We start from the raw sequence: 19,749 nt of genomic DNA, 5'->3' as shown, positions 1-19,749 counted from the left end.
GCGTGAACTCTGCCATCTCTACACTCCTCCTCTTGGGTCTACAGGACACGTAGGTCTGGGGACAGGGAGGGGTAAGGCACAGAAGTCAGGATGAAGCCCTGTGCCTTCTGAGACATTGTATTCGTCAAACACTTAACCTACTCATTGTGACAAGTCCCCAGTGTGAATCACTAGTTATATGAGCACAAAGAAGAATAAGACAGAGCCAAGGATTTGGAATAATAGCTATATGGTTCTGTTAAGAATGAAGGTATTCTGCAGAGAGGCCCTTGTGTCCTCTCTTTGGCCAATAGACTATTGAGACAATGGACCCCAAGGAATTAGAAGTCTCTTACAGGGAGAGGGAAAAGCCAAAGCCTGGTGCCAGGCAGAGAGGGAGCTTGTCTCCCAGGAAGAGCTGGGACATTGATGGGTCAGTGTGGGCAGGGCCACACCTTGACAGGATTGCTTAGTTATTAAAACTTGGTACCTTCTATTTACACTTATGTAAGCAACCCTGAAGATGGACTGACTTTGTTCTTCCTAGTGTGGCTGCACTGACTACATCGCCTTACTCTGCGTTAAGCTATGATTATCCTCTGAACGTGGAGTTACAGGTGTGTGTGTGTGAGAGGGGGGGGTATGTTCCAAGGTCATGTGCAGAGGTCAGAGGACAACTTGTGAGTCAGTTCTCTGCAGCCACTTGGGACCTGGTGATTGAACTCAAGTCATCAGGCTTCATGGTGAGTGCCTTAGCCTGTTGAGGCGTCTTGCTGGCCCCATTATTTGTCTCCTGAAACAGTATATTAAGGATGGGTGGACAAGTCTGATTTATTGGGGCTTGCAGGGCCCAAGTCTTGACCCTGAAAATCCCAGAAACAACACTATTAGAATTTGTCCACTGAGGCTGTTGGAACAACACAGGAAAGCATGGAGCACATTGCTGGCCACAGTAGCCTCCAGTAACCAATATCTCAACTTCCCTTCAAATTCAGTCATGGAGCTGGCCAGTGGTGGTACACGCCTTTAATCCCAGCACTGTGGAGTCAGAGACAGGTGAATCTCTGTGAGTTTGGGGCCAGCCTGGTCTATAGAGGGCGTTCCAGGACAGCAAGGCTACACAAAGAAATCTTGCTTTAAAAAAAAATTCAGTCATGGAAGGCAAAGAACTGGAGAAGAGGAGGGGAGGGTGGTGGTTTGAATGAAAACAACCTCCATAGGCTCATATGGTTGATCACTTGATTTTCCAGTTGGTGGAACTGTTTGGGAAGGACTAGGAGGTGTGGTCTTATGACTTCAGTGGGCTCTGAGGTTTCAAAAGCCAACACCACTTCCCGTTAGCTTTCCCTCTCCTCCTACTTTCAGGTAAGGATGTGGACTCTTAGATACTGCTCTAGCACCATACCTGCCTATCTGCCACCACGATTACTTACCACACCCTCTGAAACTGTAAGCCACCAATAAATTCCTTTTTCTGTAAGCCACCTTGGTCATGGTGTCTTCATAGCAGTACAAAGGTAAGCCAGAGAGTTAGGACTAGATAAAGGATAAAAGAAGAGTCCTGAGAAAGACAAGGGTTCCTGCCCTCAGGACTCAACTCTGAATTTATTTAGATGACTCTAGAATGTTGTGAAACACTTGGGCTCAGGGGCTAAAGATGCCTGTCACCAAGCCAGTGGTCTGAGCTCCATCCCTGGAACCCACATGGTGGAAGGAGAGAACCGACTCCCCAACGTTATGCTCTGACCTCCATGCCTCAAACCATGCTGCAACACACACACACACACACACACACACACACACACACACACACACACACACTGAATAAATAAAATTTAAGTTTAAAAATTTGTAAATAAAACACTGATAGGCAAATTCAACAGTTGCTTTATTGTTTTTATCCCGTGCTATATGTGCTTCCCGAGCTACTGTCATGAATGCAGGGGTGATGCGCGGTCTGATACCCTGGGGATCCGGTCATGAGTCTTGGGTCAAATCTCTGAGCAAAGGTGAAGATAGGTGAGAGTGGGACAAGCTTGTTTGGAATCACCCCAGTTCCTGAGGCCCACATGGCTGTTTACAGTTCACTTTTGGAGAAGTGGTCTTTTGTGTTTCTGGGGTTCCTTGTCAAAGCCAAGTCCACAGCCTCCTGAATGTTCTTTGCCACCCTGAGCCCTGACTTGATGGCAGTGTCAATCCAACCATGGGGCATATCTGTGTGCTCCCCTGCAAAGAAGACCGGCCCTTCTGGCTGGCTGAGTTCCTGGGCATAGTCCACGTACTGGTAAGGGGTGAAGAAGGCAAAGCCACCCATGGAATAGGGGTCCTGGCTCCAGTTCTTGACTGTGAAGTAGGGACAGAGGGTCCGGAGTTCCTCTTTGTTGTGATTGTGAATAGCAGCGAGGTCATCCAGAACAATGTCCACTACCCGATTGTGGTGCAGGGCTGTGAAGAACACCGAGTCATCATCCAGGGTATAAGATGCAAGGATGACGCCCGCACCGTTGGGGAAGATGTGGTTGGGATAGTAGATGAAGCGGGAAGGCCGGTCAGTGCTAGACTTTCCGCTAAAGATGCCATCTCGTTCCCAGAAACGCTGTGTGCAGGCCAGGATCACTTTGGTGGCACTATTATAATGGACAGAGCGCAGAGCATCCTGCTTGTTTAGAGAGAGAGATGGCTGGAATCGGAGGAGCCGGGCAGCCTTGGCAGTGGTGGCTACCACCACAAAATCTGCAGTCAGCCGCGCCCTGGGCTGCAGAGGGTCAGGTGTCCTGTAGGTCACGTGGACGCAGTCTCCAGACATCTCCACTTCCTCTGCTGGTGAGTAGAACCAGACAGTCCCTGGGAGGAGTGAATTGTGTAGGGCCTGGGGGAGCTGGTCAAAGCCCCCAACGATTTCATCAAACCTGAGAGGGAACCAGCAGAGAAGAAGATGAGTGGGTTGATGGACAGGGCCTTCGGAGGACAGGCTGCTGGAACTGGACAATGGCTCAGTCCCTTCGCAGGTATGTGCCAACCGTGTTTTAGAGAGACAAACAGTTGGCAAAGAACCAAAGGCAAGCAGAGTGTCTGTTAGCGCCAGGGAGCTAGAGAAAGGCACTGCTTTGGAGTGACCAAATCAGAAACGTGCATCTACTCTGAGCTAATACAACCCCCTCCTCTGGGTCACTGACCTCCTATGGCCACCCAGGATGCCTGGTCATAAGCTGACAAACACCCAGAATTGAACTTGTGATCCTCCTGCCTCCACCTCCCAGGTTCTGAAATTAGAGGCGTTTGCTGCTCCTCCCAGTCTTATGTGGTGCTAGGGATGGAACCCAGGACTTCCTGCGTGCTAGACAAGCAGTCTAGCAACGAAGTCAGAACCCCAGCCCCGGTCCAGGGCTCTTACAGCCCCTCCCGTAATGTCCTCAGGGGCTGCTCAAGGAAAATACCTGAACACTACAGAGCTGTGTTACTTAGTCGGTCTTAAACTTCCTTCCCTCCCATGAGCCTTAAAGGCAGTTCTTGGCTTGGATCCAAATTGATAAGAAGGGCAGGAGTCCGTGCCAGAAGGCCAGAATGTCTAACTAAATCAAAGCCCAGGCTTCACTTCAGCTTCTTGTAGACTGTTCTGTTGCTGTGCACAAAACCAGTTCGCCTTTATCTTTTTGTTGTTGTTTTTTGAGACAAGTTGGGTCTGGAACTTCAGATCCTCCCACCCCACCTCGGGAGTGCTGGCATTACAGGTGTGCACCACCTTGCCTGGCGCCCTTTTATCTTTATAGCTACAGATCACAGTGACCAATGGTGACTGGAGTCTCAGGTGTGCATCCCTGATAAGTCTTCCTGGGCTGAAAGATGACAAGTGTCCCTTGAAGCAGGGCTATGGCCACAGGGCCTGTCACAGAACAGATGAGGCTCACGCTCTTTGGTAGACCTCTATCAAGAGGTTCTCAGAGTGGGGTGCCAAGGTAGGCAGCATATCAGAAGGCATGTCTCTGGGGTCCACCTTAAGTGTTTAACACCTCCATCCACTCCAGTGACTCTGGGATTTCTTGAAGTCAGGATACCTTCCTTTTTCCTTTCTTCCCTACCCCGCTTTTTTGAGACTAGCCTTAAACTCAGAGATCCACCTGCCTCTGCCGTCTGAGTACCAGGATTAAAGGTGGTGTGCAGCACCACACCCAGCTTCCCATTTTGGAGGAATTTCCCCTGGTTTCTGAGTCCCTCCTTTCACTTCTATTCTCATCAGTAACTAGTGACTCCCTGTCCCTGCCCCACTTCTCACCGGGGCTCTTGGAAGAAGGAGATGATGCCACGCAGGGTCTCTGTGAAGGCCTCGTAGTAGCCAGAGTCTGTGTTCAACAAGTCACCGATCATCTGCACGGCCCCACGGCTCAGGTTCCCCACCTTGATCAGGTACTCCTGTCCTCGTGCGTGAGGAAATAAGGCAAGTGGATGAGAATGTATGTATAAGGAGCTAATGTGAGCCTCGCTTCCTACCCAGGGACAGCAAGGAACAGACCTGGACAGGGTAGAAGGGCCAGTGTGTACCCTCTGGGCCCCAAGGCTGCCTTGTACCGTTGTCCAGACATGATCCCTTTGGTCCCCTGTATAGGGAAAATAGCTAACACTAGGTATAGTTTTCAGCCTACACACTCCCAGACTTTCATTCATATAATCCTCTAAATAAAGGTAAGGATTCCTGCTTTGCAGATGGGGAAACTGAGGCCCAGGCTCCGTGTCTGCCCGTGTGGACCCAGCCCAGCTACTCCTGGAGCCTAGGCTAGGAAGAATCTGAGGACCAAAACCTTCTCATCCTGTCCTGGCCTCCCACCCCTGACCCATCACCTGCTGACCCAGCCGCTCATCAGCAAGTGACCTCAGAGCTGGCTCACGGCGCACCTGTGACCCTGATTGTGCCCTGTGCGTTTTGTCTCTGCTCCTCGTCTTAGATAAAGCCAGCCGAACATGACAAAGCTGGCTGGCATGGCTTCACTAGTTAGCGTGGGTGACCATCTGGTTCCCCGGGGCTGTGTTGCTCGCTCCCTGTTACTAGCACAGGCAGAGCTAGAGGCCAGGCACCAAAAGAGCCGGCTAGGATGGCCGGACACCGCCAGGTGGGCAAAATGCCACACTTCAACACACTTGTTTAAACCAGAGGTTAAACCACAGGGCCATGACATCCTAGGAACAGCAACACCAGGGTGCCCGAAGACACGCTGGATCGGTTAGGACCTTCAAGGTTCAAAGCGGTTATCGCTGCCTTGGCCAAGTCTGGGGGCGTGTTCACTGGGTGTGGGTCCTGGCGATCTCTGACTTGTGTCTGTTCTCTAATCTCTCTCTCTCCACACCAAGGCCTTGAGTAAGCAGTGGTCAGACCACACATGGCCACGGGCTTTGATCCACCCAACCTCTGAAGCAAGCTGCCCACAGAGGCAAACCACAGCCTACTTAGAATGGTCAGGGCCTGGCAGTGACTATGAGCTTCTCTCTCAGAATCAGCCGAAGAATACCTACCACCCTCCCCTCCCCAGGCCCAGGGGTGAGCCGGCCCCAGCACCCACGAGCCAACAGCCTCCTATCGGGCCACACCTGGACCCTTCCTTGTGTTCTTGTATCTGCAGTGCTGGGTATTGAGCCCAGGGCTTCACACATGACAGGTCAGCTCTCACACCAGTGGGTGTACCGAAGACCAAGCTTTTCCGCTCTTCACTGTCGTCGTGTGTTACAAAAGATGTTTTCATCAGTGGTGACCCACATATAACAGTGGCTCCCAGGGAGTGTGTGGCCAAGTGGCACCGTAGCCATCTTGGCATGTAAACGCTATGATTTTTGCACAGCTATATAATCATCTAAAGATACATTCTGAGACATTAACCCCTTGTGAAGCAACACACACCTACATAAGGCTTTCCCATACCTCTGTCTGTCTTTGACTCTGTGGGTATTATGGATGACTCCCTTGATACAGCAAGGCAGAATAAGTAGCTTGATTGCCCTCGGTGGAGTGGTCTCTGTCTAGTTCCTCCCTCCCTCCCTCCCTCTCTTCCTTCCCTCCCTTCCCTAATGGAGCTTGCATTCTATCAGGGCAGACAGTAAAGTGCAGTGCAACACGCCCCAGGTAGCAGTCCCGCCAGGGTGGTTTCAGGGCGGAAGGTCTCAGAACTGACCTTGGTGGAGAAGGAGTCATACTTCTCCAGGACCTCACGGCAGCTGCTGTTCTTCAGCTCTTCCACAATCTCAGGAGGGAAGAAGACGGGGAGGACATGGTGAAGGTCAGCCTACAAAGATTGTCAAAGCCAGCCCATCCATCCACATGCACCAACCTTGTTCCCTTGTTCGTGTGTGTGTGTGTGTGTGTGTGTGTGTGTGTGTGTGTGTGTGTGTGTGACTTTATATGAATCCTGGGATCCAAAACTGTCCTAAATCTGGGATGGTGGGAATTTCATCTCTTCTTGAATGGACACCAGGTATACAAAGGTAGGTATCCAGACTCCCCTGTCAGCCTTGAGGTTATATATGGGAAGTCTACCTTCTTGTCCTATGTTGAGGACATTTCTGTGGACTTCTAAGCCACTGTGAAGCAGGCAGGTGCCAGAGACTGTCCTACAGAGCTGCTGAGAGAGACTGAGTATGCTGACCCCAAGTGAGCCAATGCAAGGCAACACTGGGCAGAGGCCTCCTGGGAATGCCCTCTGTTCCCACTGAGCTCAGATGTCACAGTGAGGTCCTTCCAGGTCATGGGTTAGAGAAGACAAAGGCATTGTCGCTGCCGGGCCAGGTAGAAAAGGTGGGCAGGCCGTCGAGGCAGAGCTCTTACTGTTCTTCCTCGACAAACTGTCAGTCACTACAGCTGTCGAGTGAGCACTGGTCCCGTCCTGGCACCATTTTGACGAGAGAAGAGAGCCAGCGAGTATTTCACCTGGAGTCGCACGGCCCACTCAGACCTAGAGCTTGCAGGGCTCTCTCTGTAATGAGCCTGGCCCCTACCGCGATGGCAGCTACTTTGCACACGTCTGTCCATGCACAGATGCCTGGGGTCTGGGAATATACTGACCGCAGAGCCGGTGGCTGACACAGGACAGTCATGAGAGGGAGAGGGGGCCAATAACGGTCAATCTGGTGGAGGCTTCCTGCACTCGAGGGCCTGGGGTCCACTACAGTTCCTCCCCGGGGAATCAGAGGAGCTTGAAGGTGTTTATGCAGGGTGGGCCCGAGGGAAGAGGCGAGCTGCTCTCCACTCGGCCTTACCTTCCTCAGCGACTTATCAAATAGCTGTTCCGCCGTCTTTCCCACCTCATCGGCTCTTACTTCATAACCCAGCAGGCCAGGGTCAGCCTGCACTGCCCCCGAGCGCTGCCGAACTCCATTCACCAGCACCCAGGTCTGGTTGTTGCAGGGACAGAATTCCTTTAACATCAGCCCGAATTTCCTGATGAGCTCGTGAGAAAGCCTGTGAAGGGAGTCAGAGACTTGAGGCTCTGAGAGCCAAACAGCCCTTCTTGCTTCCTGGACCTTCTTTCTGCCTCCCCTGGGTTCACCAAGACCACCCCTGGCCTTCCTCCATGAAAGGGATGCTAGGCACCCGGGTCATCACACTCGACGAGAACTGGAGTTCCAAGAGGGACCTGGACTTCCTGCTGGCGGCCCTCTATGAGGGCTGAGCTCTCGGCCACTTTGTGTGGAACCTGCAACCCTCACACTTTCAAGTGTGAACACTCCAGTTCCTGGAGGCATGGTGAGAGGTGGTGTGCCCAGTGTGTCTGTGGAGCCATCCTTCCTGGAGGCTGTGTTCAGCACTCCCGAACTTCTCCAAACTGCTCATCCCTTCAGAAAAGCATCTCCTGGAAGGATACCCAGCTCCCTATCGTTTGCAAACTCAGTAGACTGCTTTTGACTTTCCAGCAGGTTTATCGTGGACCACCTATCATCTGTGATGTCCTCAACTCATCCTCCTTGGCAGTCAAACCTAGCACAGTTATCTCCATATGTGGATTAAACGCTGAGGCTGGGAGATGCTCCTGGGCTGCCCTGGGCCTGGGAAATCAGTTAAGTCAGACCCTAACCCCTGGGCTTCCAGGAAAGAACTCCATCCACTGTCCTCTGCGTTGGCCTCTGGTGTGATAGCTCTCATCCTGGCCTTCATCCTCTGCTACTACTGTTCTCAGGAGTACCTGTGGTTGATAGGGATCCTCATGGCACCCAGCTCTATGTACCAGTGTGCTCCAGGAACTCTGTGGGTTTCGATTCTGCCACCTACACGCCCTGAGGCCTCCAGGACAGTCACCTGGAAAGACAAACAGCTCTTTGATGAACTCAATGGGACTTGTCACATACCCTCTGTACAACATCCTCCTCCCCTGTGGCAGACCCAGATTTACCTCCCTCCCTAGTCTTCCTATCCTCCTTCCCTCTCTCCCTCTCTCCCTCCCTTCCTCCCTTCCTTCCTTCCTTCCTTCCTTCCTTCCTTCCTTCCTTCCTTCCTTCATTTCTTCCTTCCACAGTGCTGGAGATGGAAACCACAGGCTGTTCCTCACTCTATCACTGAGCTATGGCCCTAGCTTCATCCTGCCTCTCTCTCTGAAAGTTGCTCTTTGTCACTGGGTAAGCTTACCTGCTCTCCTACCCCCAGCTACCCTGGAGCCTGGAGCTTCGTTTTGGCCCCAGCTCCTCAGGGATGTCCACAGCTTGGTCTTCTCCCTCCCGGTTTAGAGCTCAGTCTTCCCACAAGAGATTCTCCCCTGCCCCATCACGTACCTGGTGGCCAGCATCCTGCAAGATCTTGGCAGCAGTGAGTCCAGCCATGCCCGCCCCGATCACCACCACTTGCTTCCTCTCTGCTGTCTGCCCCAGGCCATTTCGGGCCAGCTGCAGCAGCTCCTCATACTGGGGATCCTCAAAGCACTTGACGAGCTGGCTGTTGAAGGCCTGGGTCTCCAAGCTCAGCACGGCCAGGAGGGTGAGAGCCAGCCAGCTTGGGAACATAGCTGTGGACGTGGCAGTTAGGCAAATGGCTAGGGATGAAGGAGGACTGGCCATACCCCTTGATCTGAAGATTTATCACTGGACCTGTGATGCAACATACCAGGCACTCCCCTACCCAAGAGAGCCTTAGTCATGGGTCCTCCCAAGTTTCCTGCCACTCTGCCTGCTAGTCCACAAATGCCCCTCAGGTCCCAAGGCCTCTCACTCGGGGAATGACACATGCGTGTGTCTACCTAAGGTGTCTTCCCTCCCCTCGGTCAGTGGGACTGCCATGCACACAGATGAGGAAGACCTGCCCACCACATTGAATTTCCCCATTTCCACCACCATTTGGGGTGGCTAGACTGTCTGCTGCAATGAGAAGACCCTTATCTCAGCACCACTGTGGGAGACAGAAGATTGGAAGCCTGAAACTTTGTGTCATAGGGCAACAGTCCCCGAGATGTGTGTTAGAGGTCACCAGGTTCCCGAGACCCAAAGGATCATCACAAAATTGCCTCTCAGAGATGAGCATGGCTCCTTGAAGTTAGAGTTTGCCCAGTGGTGAGCCTGTGTTTTCCAACTTCTGGTGTGCTTCTGTCAGTTCTGGCTCCACTGTGGGAGAGGCAGGCCACACCTTCCCTCTGGGAGCCCATCAAAGGTGTGTTTTTTGTGGTAGTTGAGTTCTTGGTTTCAAAGCTATCGTCCGTGTTACAGGACAAATTGTGTTTTCCCAACATTCCTATGTGGAGGCTTTAACCCACAAGATCTCACAATTCGACCCCGTTTAGGGGTGGTGGCCTTTGTTAAAATGAAGCCGTGAGGGTTGGTCCTCCTACAATGTGATGTCCTCATGAGAAGTGGAAGTATGTAGGCCGTGGAGCCAAAAGGAGAACTATTACTGCCTCATTCCTAACTGCATCCTAGATACTTCTTCTGATGTCCACAGGTAAGTGTCATCTCATCCCTCAACAAAGAAGGTTCTTTTTGCAGCAGACAGAGACCATTACAGGAAGCTACAACTTGTGAAAATGAAGAGAACAACTGATTGGAGAGTACCCAGCCCCAGCTGATACATCTACAACACAATCCCTGCAATGAAGGCTCACGGATGGAGAAAGACCGGGTAGAAAGACTGTACGAGCCGCTGAAGGACCAGGATGGCTACTTTGTCTCTTTATAAAAGACAGGAAGTAGAGGTAGGAAGGAGAAGGTGGGTCTGGGACGGTAGGAGGAGGAGTTAGGAGTGACTACATTGTATGAAATTCTCAAAAGAGTAACAGTAACATTGTATTTTTTTTTAAAAGAAAGAGAAAATGTGAACACTAAGAGAAACACCAGGGATGCCCACACAGAAAGGGCATGATGGGAAACCTTCAGCAGCCAAGGCCCACCAGCTAGACCTTCGTTGAGACGTCCATCTATGAGACAAACCATACTCTATAGTATTTTCTTACACACTTTGAGCTGACTAATCCGGGTTGTTCCTCTGCATCTTTCCCCATGTTAGTGAAGAACAGATCTATTGGGTACCTTTCTCCACTGAAACACTCAGTAGCTTTACAGGAAGTGGAAGCAGAGGGACTGGCGCCTATGTATGACTGATGACTCTCTCACCCCATTCCACCCATCACCGTGTCCCTGGGTTCCTGTTCAATACTTGTACTCGGTACGTTAGCCAAATGCTCAACCTGTCTTATCCAGCATGAGTCAGAAATCAGTTCTGTCTGCACAGAGCTTGGCTCCTAGGAGTTCTCCAAACAGTTGAGGAATATGAGTGTGGAGGAATGAACAGAGGGAAGGTGGTGGGTGAGGAGACAGAGGAAGGACACACAGACAGACGTTGTCCTCCAGCCTCTGCAATAATCACAGACACTAGGCCCGGGGCCAGGGTTTCGTCTGGACTTGTCGTTGCTCATCCTCCGACTCAGCTTTGCAACCTACTTTTGTCTGCTATCCCCGGGGCTGCCTGACTCCAGACTCCCTGTGAACCTGTGCACCCGGCATCTGGCTTCTAATTATTATTGAGGAATGAACACACACACTCACACACATGCAAACACATGCACACGCATAAACACATACACACAAACACACACACACACATTCACACACACACATGCACACACACATTCACTCATACACACAAACACATGCACACACACAAACACGCATAAACACACACACACAGGCAGACACACACAGGCACACACACATACACACACACAAACACACACATGTACACATACACATACACACACACACACACCACCACCACCACCACCACTACCACCACCACCACCACCATCACCATGACCAGAATCCAGCCTTTTCCCACCCCTTTGGGTTCCCCTTCTCTTCTTTCTTTAAGGCGTGGAACTGGGACTAAGGAAGTGGATTCTGCCTTTGAAACCGGAAGTCCCAGTTTGCCCTCTTTGCTCCCTTGTGATGCACTTATTTGCATTTATTCACGGTACGTGTGAGCATGATTCAGCATGATGTTGTAACACACACAGATGGTATGCACCCATCACCTAGCTACCTTTCTGTATTGCTGGAAAATGGTGCTTGAAATTCCCAGCAACCATCCCTTTAAAGAGGCTGGATCCTCTGGGAAACACCACTTCCTGGAGCTGTTTTTCTGCTGAGTCTGGGAGTTTGCACTAATTTGCTCTCACTTTCCTGTCAGGTGCCCTGCCCTGGAGAGCCATGCCGACAGGGTGACTCCAGAGCCCAGCAGAGGAGAACAAAGTATCTTTGAGCTTCAGGACCTGTCAAAACAACCCACAGTCCTCAGCTACATGCAGGAAAGAAATAAAAAGAACGGAGCCAGGAAACCTGTGGTGGCACGGCAACCACAGGCATTTACTATACAAGGTGAAGCCAACGCCAGACCCACAGCCCTAGCGTCCCTCCACCTACACTTGGCTTTAAAGAGTGTTGTGACCTACGTCTGCGGTGGGGTGACCACTGAGAAACCCAGGTGTCTGCTGGAGTCAGGAACCATGTTTGCCCTATCCACGCTGTATCAACCCTAAGCCTTATGTGGCCACAGAAATATTGTGGACATGTGTGTCATGACTTTCTTGAAGGAGTGGATAAAATCTGCCAGTGAGGAACAGGACATGGAAATCACACATCCTGAATCTGTTTGTGTCTTTGAGATAAAGCCTCACCCAAAGCAGCTCAGGCTGGCCTGGAAGGTTCTAGAGGTTACTACATGAGACCCTGCCTCAAAAAAAAAAAAAAAAAAAAGTCTACTAAGGACTGAGTGTGGTGGTGTACACCTCAATCCCAGCACTCAGGAGGCAGAGACAGGCAGATCTTAGAGTTTGAGACTAACCTGGTCTACAGAGGGAGTTCCAAGACAGCCAGGACTACACAGAGAAACCCTGTCTCATAAAAACAACAGCAAAAATCTACCAAGGGGGGAGATGGAAAGGTAGCCCACTGGCTAGGTTCCCAGAACCCACAAGGGGCTTATCATCATCTGTAACTCCAGTTCCAGAGGATCCAATGCCCTTTTCTGGCCTGCATGGGTATCAGACACACACACGACATACATACAAGCAAAACATTCATATACATATACATATACATATATATATATATTATATATATATATATATATATATATATTTATAACCTACCAAAAAAGAGAACGAGAGAAAGAAAAGGTTCTAATGTTTTACACTAAGGTAACTAACCGACAACCTAACTAATATTTGTTTGTTTACTGAAACAAGATCTCAGGTAGCTAAAGCTGGCCTTGAGTTCCTGATCCTCCTGCCTCTACCTCCCAAGTGTTGGGACCACAGGCCTGAGCCACCATGCCCAGCTGTAGTTTGTGAGACAGGGTCTTACTCTGTAGCATGGACTAGCCTCGAACTCTCCATCCTCCTGCCTCAGCCTCCCAAGCGGCAGGTCCACAGGCCATGTACCACCATGCCTGGCTTCCTTGCACGCTTTGTAAAGAACAAGAAGAGGGGAGGACAACAATCATTGTGTAAATGGACGAAAACACAGCCTCTGCCCTGTGATTATACACTGTATCGTGTACTAAATTATCACACTGTGCTCCGTGAATATATGGGATCACTATGTGCAATTAAAAAGAAAAAAAAAAACAGAGCTGGACATGGTGGTGAGCACCTGTAATCCCTGCACTTGGAAGGTGGAGGCAGGAGTATCAAGGAGTCAAGGTCCTCAGCTACAGTTTGAGCCAGTGGGGGATACACAAGACCTGTCTTAAAAAACAAAACAACAAATCAATTAAAATGAAACGGATCCTGTCCCTTCGTTTACTTCAAAACACACCTGCCGGGTGATTTCATTTCTGTCACTGGTTTGGAAACCAGAGTCACCTTGGGTCTAGAGCTGGGCGGCGGGAATAAAAAGGGAAGGCTGGAAGTGGGTCCAGAGCCCTGGCCTAGCAGGCTCCTGGGCTTCCCACCCAGCATGGATCCCAGGTCTCCAGGGTCTCCTGGCTCCAGGTCCTTGAGTCTGTCTGAGGGTGGGTGGGCAGTCAGGACATGCCTCTCTCCCACCTCAGAGCTTCCCCTGTCTTGATACTCAACACAACTCTGCCTCGGGTGGCATGGCGAGGGCGGGGAGCCCTGGAGAAGAGAGCCCAGGTCCTGGGGGGTCATGCACAATCTGATGCTGTCTACACACCCAAGTCTGTTCTCCTTGTCACTCACTAGGGGTTTGATGAATCCTTCCACCAGTTCTTGGCCAGAAACCTGAGGAAAAATTTGAACCCTCCTGAGTCTCTGTCCAGGGCTCCTCGCTGCTGCTTCCTTAGTTAGGGTCTTTCACCTCACCATCCCCTCCTTCCTCACACCCATCCCCTGCGGCTTCCCCCATCTGGACTGAGGGCCTTTATGGCTCTGCCTGCTCTCTCTCTCTCTCTCTCTCTCTCTCTCTCTCTCTCTCTCTCTCTCTCTCTTCCATCCATCCCTCTCTCTCTCCTCTCTTTTTCTCTTTTCCTTCTTTGAGACAGGTCTCACCAGGTAGCCCAGGCTAGCCTGGAGCTCATTGTGTATCTCAGGCTCTCTAACATCCTTTCCCTTCTCTTAGATTTTTCTCGAACTGCAAAAGCCACCTCCTCCCTCTTCCTCCAGTCCTCCGGGGCACTGGGAGCAGAAACTCCAGGGTTGGTACTCGTTTCCTGCTTCGTGAGCTCCTGGTGCATGCTGTTCTCCTGACACACCTCTCAATTCCAGAACTTGAGCCTATTTTTCCTGGTGCCCTTCTGAGAACTGTCACCCTTCCCTAACCCTCCCCTTGTGGGATGGAAAGCCTTGGAGGCGTGGTGGAGCCCATGTAAAGGCCGGTGCCCCTGCAGATCCACCTGCAGAAGGAGCAAGCCTGGACCTGGTGGAAGGCAGAGGTGGGTGAAGAGAGCAAGGGTAAGCACAGCCCCTGCTGCCCGGCCCAGCCTCACTCTGGCTCCGGAAGCTCGGCCCTACCCAGCAAGAGCATTATCAGACTCTGAGTTTAGGCCCCTGAATCCCATCTCATGCCACTCCAGTTTAATTACCTCTCATGCTTATTAATCAGACAGATCTACAGCAGGAGAGGATCATCAGAGACAGACAAAGTGCCGGTCAGAGGACGATGTGACAGGCTGCTTCCTAGGGTGACCTGAGTGTCTCCAGAGGACCCCAGCAACACCACGGACCAGAAAATCGGATGAGATAGCTATAGTGATTCCTCACTTGCATGACGTTTACAAAGGACAGATCTGGGAATTGCGATAAAGCGACCATCAGGGGCTCACACCTGTCACCCCTGATCTCCAGAGGCTGAGGCTGGAGGCTCTCCATGGCTTTGAGGTCAGCATGGGCTACACAGTGAGTTCCAGGCCAGCTGGGCTAAGGGTCACTCTGTCTGTAGCAACAACAACAGAAGTGATCACAGGGCTGATCTCTGGAAGGTGTTGCTTGAGACCAGACACAGGAGACCTTCCTGGGCTTATGAGAAATTGTCTACAATGTCACCTGAGTAGTGGTCACAAGAGTGTGTCACCAAGTTATATATGTATGCTGGGCAGTATATGCTCTATAAGAATTTCAAAAGTCAGTTTAAACCATAAATGCTAACGTTAAAATTACCTTTCTAAAAATTTTCGAGACAGTGTCTCACGTAGCTCAGGCTGGCTCCAAACTCACTATGTAGCCAAGGCTGGCCTTAAACTACTAATCCTCCTGCCTCTGCCTCACAAGTGCTCAATTAGAAATGTATATACTTGGCTTAATTTTCCTTTTCTTTCAGGGACTGAGGCAACAACTCAATGTGTAAGAACACTTGCTGTGTAAGTGCAAGGACCCGGGTTCAAATCCAAAGCTATATGTGGCTGTATGCACCTGTGACCCGTGTTATGGGAGGTGGCTTACTGGAGCTTACTGGCTGGATTCTAGCTCCAGGTTCTGTGAGAGACACTGTCTCAAGGGAATAAAATGGAGCTTGATATATCAGAATATCCAACAGCCTCCTCCAGCTTCCACACCTTCGCACATGCATCTCTCTCTCTCTCTCTCTCTCTCTCTCTCTCTCTCTCTCTCTCACACACACACACACACACACACACACACACACACACACACAAACACACACACACTGCTCTTCCTAGATTGAAAAGGTTGGGGGATGTGCAGCACTTGGGAGGCGTGCTGCTAGTTTTTATGTCACTTGACACAAGCCAAGGTCATCTGAGAAGAGGGAGCTTCAATTGAGAAAATGCCTCCATCAGATTGGCCAGTAGGCAAGCCTGTGGGAGCATTTCCTTGACTGATGACTGGTCTAAGAGGGCCCAGCCACTGGGTGGTACTGTCCGTGTGCAGGTGGTCCTGGGTTGTATAAGAAAACAGACTGAGCAAGCCATCGGCAACAAGCCAGTAAGCAGCATTCCTCCATAGTTTCCGCTTCATTCTTGGCTTCTGGTTCCTGCGTTGGCTTTCTGTACAAGATGACAACATGACCACTCCATGGTATGGTTAAGGGGAAGATTTCTATTATGGATATAAGAGAAGGAACAGCCAGAGGCATCTGGAAGAGTCCAGAGCAGAAAGAGAAAGAAGTAGACTGAACATGGCCAGCAGACTGGACCTGGCCTGGGCTGTCTGCAAGAGAGGGAAGAATAGCAGGAGATAGAGAATAGATAGTTGGAGAAGCAGTAGCAAAACAGACGGACGAGTCGGGTGCCCATAGCAAGAATAGCAGAGTTATAAGGAGAATGAGAAGCCCATGAGCTGGAGGGAGTTTAGGGTAGAGCTGAGAAGAGCTAGGATGCCAGCATGGACTTTGAAACAAGTAACAGGTACTTGGGATGCAGAGGGAGCCTGGAGGCCAGCCAGCATGTGCTAATAGGCAATACAGGTAGCCATATGTCCCTTCTGCCAGAGGTAAGGGAAATGACTCCTTTGACAGATAGGAACCAGTTTCACAAGTTCCTGAGGAAGGCTGGCTTTTATCTAACTGCCAGAAATCCTCCTATAGTCCAGGTTGACTAATTTCTAGGTGTTCAGACTGCCTTTTAGAGTTTGGGGAAGGGCAGTTTCCTTTGGACCTAACACTTCCCTCTTGATGGACCTAAGGAGAGTTGTAAGCAGAAATAAACCCTTTCCTCCCCAAGTTGCTTTTGGTTTAGTGTTTATCACAGCAATAGAAACCTTAACTAAGACAGAAGGTGGAAGCAAGCAGATCAGAAGTTCAAGGCCAGCCTCAGCTACATGGCAAGTTCAAGGACAGATTGCACTAAAAGAGACTCTAGCTCTTAAAAAAAAAAAAGTCTGTATTGCACAAGCACACGTGCACACATACATGCAGGTGAGTGTGTACAGGCAATGAGACAATAATAGAAGGAAGTAAAATATAATAATTGAATAGAATGGCAGGTGGTGTTGGGATGCTTCCAGTGTGAACCGGGATGTGTTTTGAAGTAAGGGATTATCTTCTGGTTAGGGCTGTCGGTCTCCTCATCGCTTGCACAATGAAGGAAATCGTATCTGCAATGGGCTTCGGTCCTCTGTTCCGTGTGTAGGAAGGAGTTAATGCTGCCCTGGGAATGCAGAGTTCGGCCAACATGAGATTGGTACCAATTGGGACTAGCTTAGCAAACCAGGACTCCACCTGTACCAGGCTGCATGTATACCTGCTTTAAGCAATGGAAATAAGTTCCTTTCCCTTGCTACCCCTTGATGTTCCATTTCTATTCAAACATATCCCAGAACACATCCTGGAACCAAGAGAGATGGGCTGAGTCATGCCAGATCAGTTTTGGGTGACATGCACAATAAGGCAAACTGTGTTCCCTGAGCAAGCTACTTACCATCTTCTACCTGGGCCTAATTGGGCATAAATACGATTAAAATCAGATGCATTATGGGAAAAGACATGCATAGTGAGCAGAGGCTTATGTAACTCAAGCCTGTCAATCAAAACCAAGAACCACCCGCATGACACCTCCTAGCAACTAAACTCCTCCTTCTCCTGAACTTCATAAAAGAAAAACCCCAAACAGTAACCAGGGCCCTTGAGTACCCTCACTCATACGGCCCACTGCTCTCTGAGGGCACGTTCTGACCTGCACTACTGCTTTGCTTTGAACAAAGTCCTCTCCACGTTCGCTAATCTGTGTGCGTCTTTATTCCAGTTTTCTGAATAAGATGCCAAGAACCTGGAAATTCCTAAACTAGACTCTGACCACCAGTAACAGAGAGATTCCTGAAAGCCACCCCCACGTGCTTGGAAGACTGGCATGGATCTCTGTCCAGAAACATTGCCTTGCAGACAGTTTTCCCAGGGTGTCTGCTTTCAGGGATCTGTCTAGAGGGTCTGTCAGTGCTGGGGCTTATGATAGAAGAGTCAACCTGAGGGTGTGTCCTGGATGTCTAGCTTAGAGATTTGTCCTAAGGGTCTATTCTGGGGCGTGTCTGCCCTGGGGTCTGTCCTGTGGTCTGTCTCGGATTCTATCTGTCTTGCTGTCTGAGTGTATGCTATGTGTGTATGGGTGCCCACAGAGGCCAGAAGAGGGTGCCCGATCCTCTGGAGCTGGAGTTCCAGACATTTGTGAGCTGCCTGGTGTGAATACTGGGAACCAAACTCGGATCCTGACAAAGGGCAGCCAGTGTGTAGCTTGTGAGCATCTCTCCAGCCACACCCCTCCCCCTTCCTTGAGAGAGAGGGTCTACATAACCTAGTCTGTGTAACCTGGCTTGGAATTCACTATGCAAACCAGGCTAGCCTCAAATTTACATGGCCCTCTTGTCTCGGCCTCCCCAGTGCTGGGGTTACTGGTGTGTACCACCATGGGCGACTCCCATTTATTCTTCGATTAGAGGGTCTGACAGTCAGGGTAGGGGTTCCTCTGCAATGCTGGGGGGCAGGGGGAATAGCTGTCCTCATAGTATTCCCAAGGCTTGAGTCTGCTAACTGCGAGTAGATCCCGTAAGAGTACAGGAAGCACAAAAGCAGGATGAGGAACTGTGGGTGGACGCTCTGCCCAAACTGCTGGGGGCATGCACTGGCCCCGGCCTTGCAGCATGCATTTCTCCTTTTGCACCTCCTGTGTCTGCCTCTGCACTCCACAGACCGTGTGGGAATCACCTGTGCCCTGCACACAGAAAGAGACTGTGACTGGGCAGAGCCCTGATTCCTCCTGGACAGAGTCAAAGCCAGGTAAGGCACAACAGGTCATTATGTGGGTCAGGAATCTGGCCCTGCACCGCATGCACAGTACAGAAGCTCGAAAACATCACGAGGGATGGGGCGGGAGTGGGGGGAAGTATGCAGAGAAGGGAGAAGGGAGATAAGAACAGAAACCCAGGAAAATGGAGAGTTGCCCCCCAAACAGCTCAGGGTAGGGGGACATACAGCTCACACCCTTCCTTTGTTCAGTTCCAGACCCAATTAGCACAGACCACACACATCACTTCTAACATACAATACACATATGTCACATACAATATACATAACACACACAGCACACATGCAGAACACATTACAGAAAACACACACGCAACTCTTCTCTCCCTCTCCCTCTCCCTCTCCCTCTCCCTCTCCCTCTCCCTCTCCCTCTCCCTCTCCCTCTCCCTCTCCCTCTCCCCTCCCCTCTCCCTCTCCCTCTCCTTCTCCTCTCCCTCTCCCTTGGAGTGACACTGGACCACCTCACTCCTATGAAATAGCAGAAGAGAAATAGGTCCACCCTGTGTTACTGAAGTAAGGGTTCACCCAAGAGGGCCCCTCACTATTCTGTGTCCTGTTATCCTGCCTGGTTGCTACCAAGGATTTTGTGTCCAGGCAAAAAGGGACCTGGCACAGGCAGGCGGGGCAAGCACACCCTTCTAGGGTGGCAGACAAGCTGGGAGAGAGGTCATTTCTAGGGTCTTCCATCCTGGGAAGGAAGGCAAGGCACCTACCTGGGATCCAGCCTGGAGCTGGTAGCATCCATGTCCACAGAGCCAGAGCTTGGGCAAGTTGTCAGTGTTGAGGAGGGTGAGAGGAGGTCAGAGTCCTGGACCAGGAAGCAGCCATCTGTACTCCTCCATCATGAGCCCGAGACTCTGGCCTCCTTGAAGCTAGGTCCCCTTGGTTCTTCCCTGGTTTCCAGGTCTGCCGACAGGCCTGCCAGAGAAGTTTGGCGAAGAACAGGAAAGAGGGTGGGATCAGACCAAATAAATGTATATGCCTCCGTGTGACATCCAGGGCAATGCTTTCATCCTGATGCAAGAAGAGGCATGGTGCAAGAGGGCGTGCCCATCAGTGGCTCAGCAGGCCCTGGCACCTCTGCCACCGGGTGAGGGTGGGTCCTCGGTT

At 50.8% G+C, this 19,749-nt stretch overlaps 1 protein-coding gene across 2 annotated transcripts; it reads right to left on the bottom strand.

Moving 5' to 3' along the window:
- Window positions 1-1,850: 1,850 nt before the first annotated feature.
- LOC114686459 (L-amino-acid oxidase-like) lies at window positions 1,851-19,608 on the bottom strand. Of its 2 annotated transcripts, XM_037201113.1 has the most exons (7): window positions 19,353-19,608; window positions 8,725-8,954; window positions 8,142-8,254; window positions 7,219-7,420; window positions 6,138-6,206; window positions 4,253-4,389; window positions 1,851-2,888 (listed from the first exon to the last, which is right to left on the bottom strand). In XM_037201113.1, exons 1-7 carry the CDS (start codon window positions 19,378-19,380, stop codon window positions 2,057-2,059), a joined length of 1,611 nt encoding a protein of 536 aa, XP_037057008.1. In that variant the 5' UTR covers window positions 19,381-19,608; the 3' UTR covers window positions 1,851-2,056. The 2 variants fall into 2 exon arrangements, with proteins under 2 accessions (XP_037057008.1, XP_037057007.1); XM_037201112.1 differs by lacking the exon at window positions 19,353-19,608 and having other exon boundaries at window positions 8,725-11,013.
- Between the last annotated feature and the right edge of the window lie 141 nt (window positions 19,609-19,749).

Source organism: Peromyscus leucopus, chromosome 8b (assembly GCF_004664715.2).
Source record: "Peromyscus leucopus breed LL Stock chromosome 8b, UCI_PerLeu_2.1, whole genome shotgun sequence".
Lineage (NCBI taxonomy): Eukaryota > Metazoa > Chordata > Mammalia > Rodentia > Cricetidae > Peromyscus > Peromyscus leucopus.
Note: the sequence above shows the minus strand (reverse complement) of the source record. Positions and strands in the feature narration are given on the sequence as shown.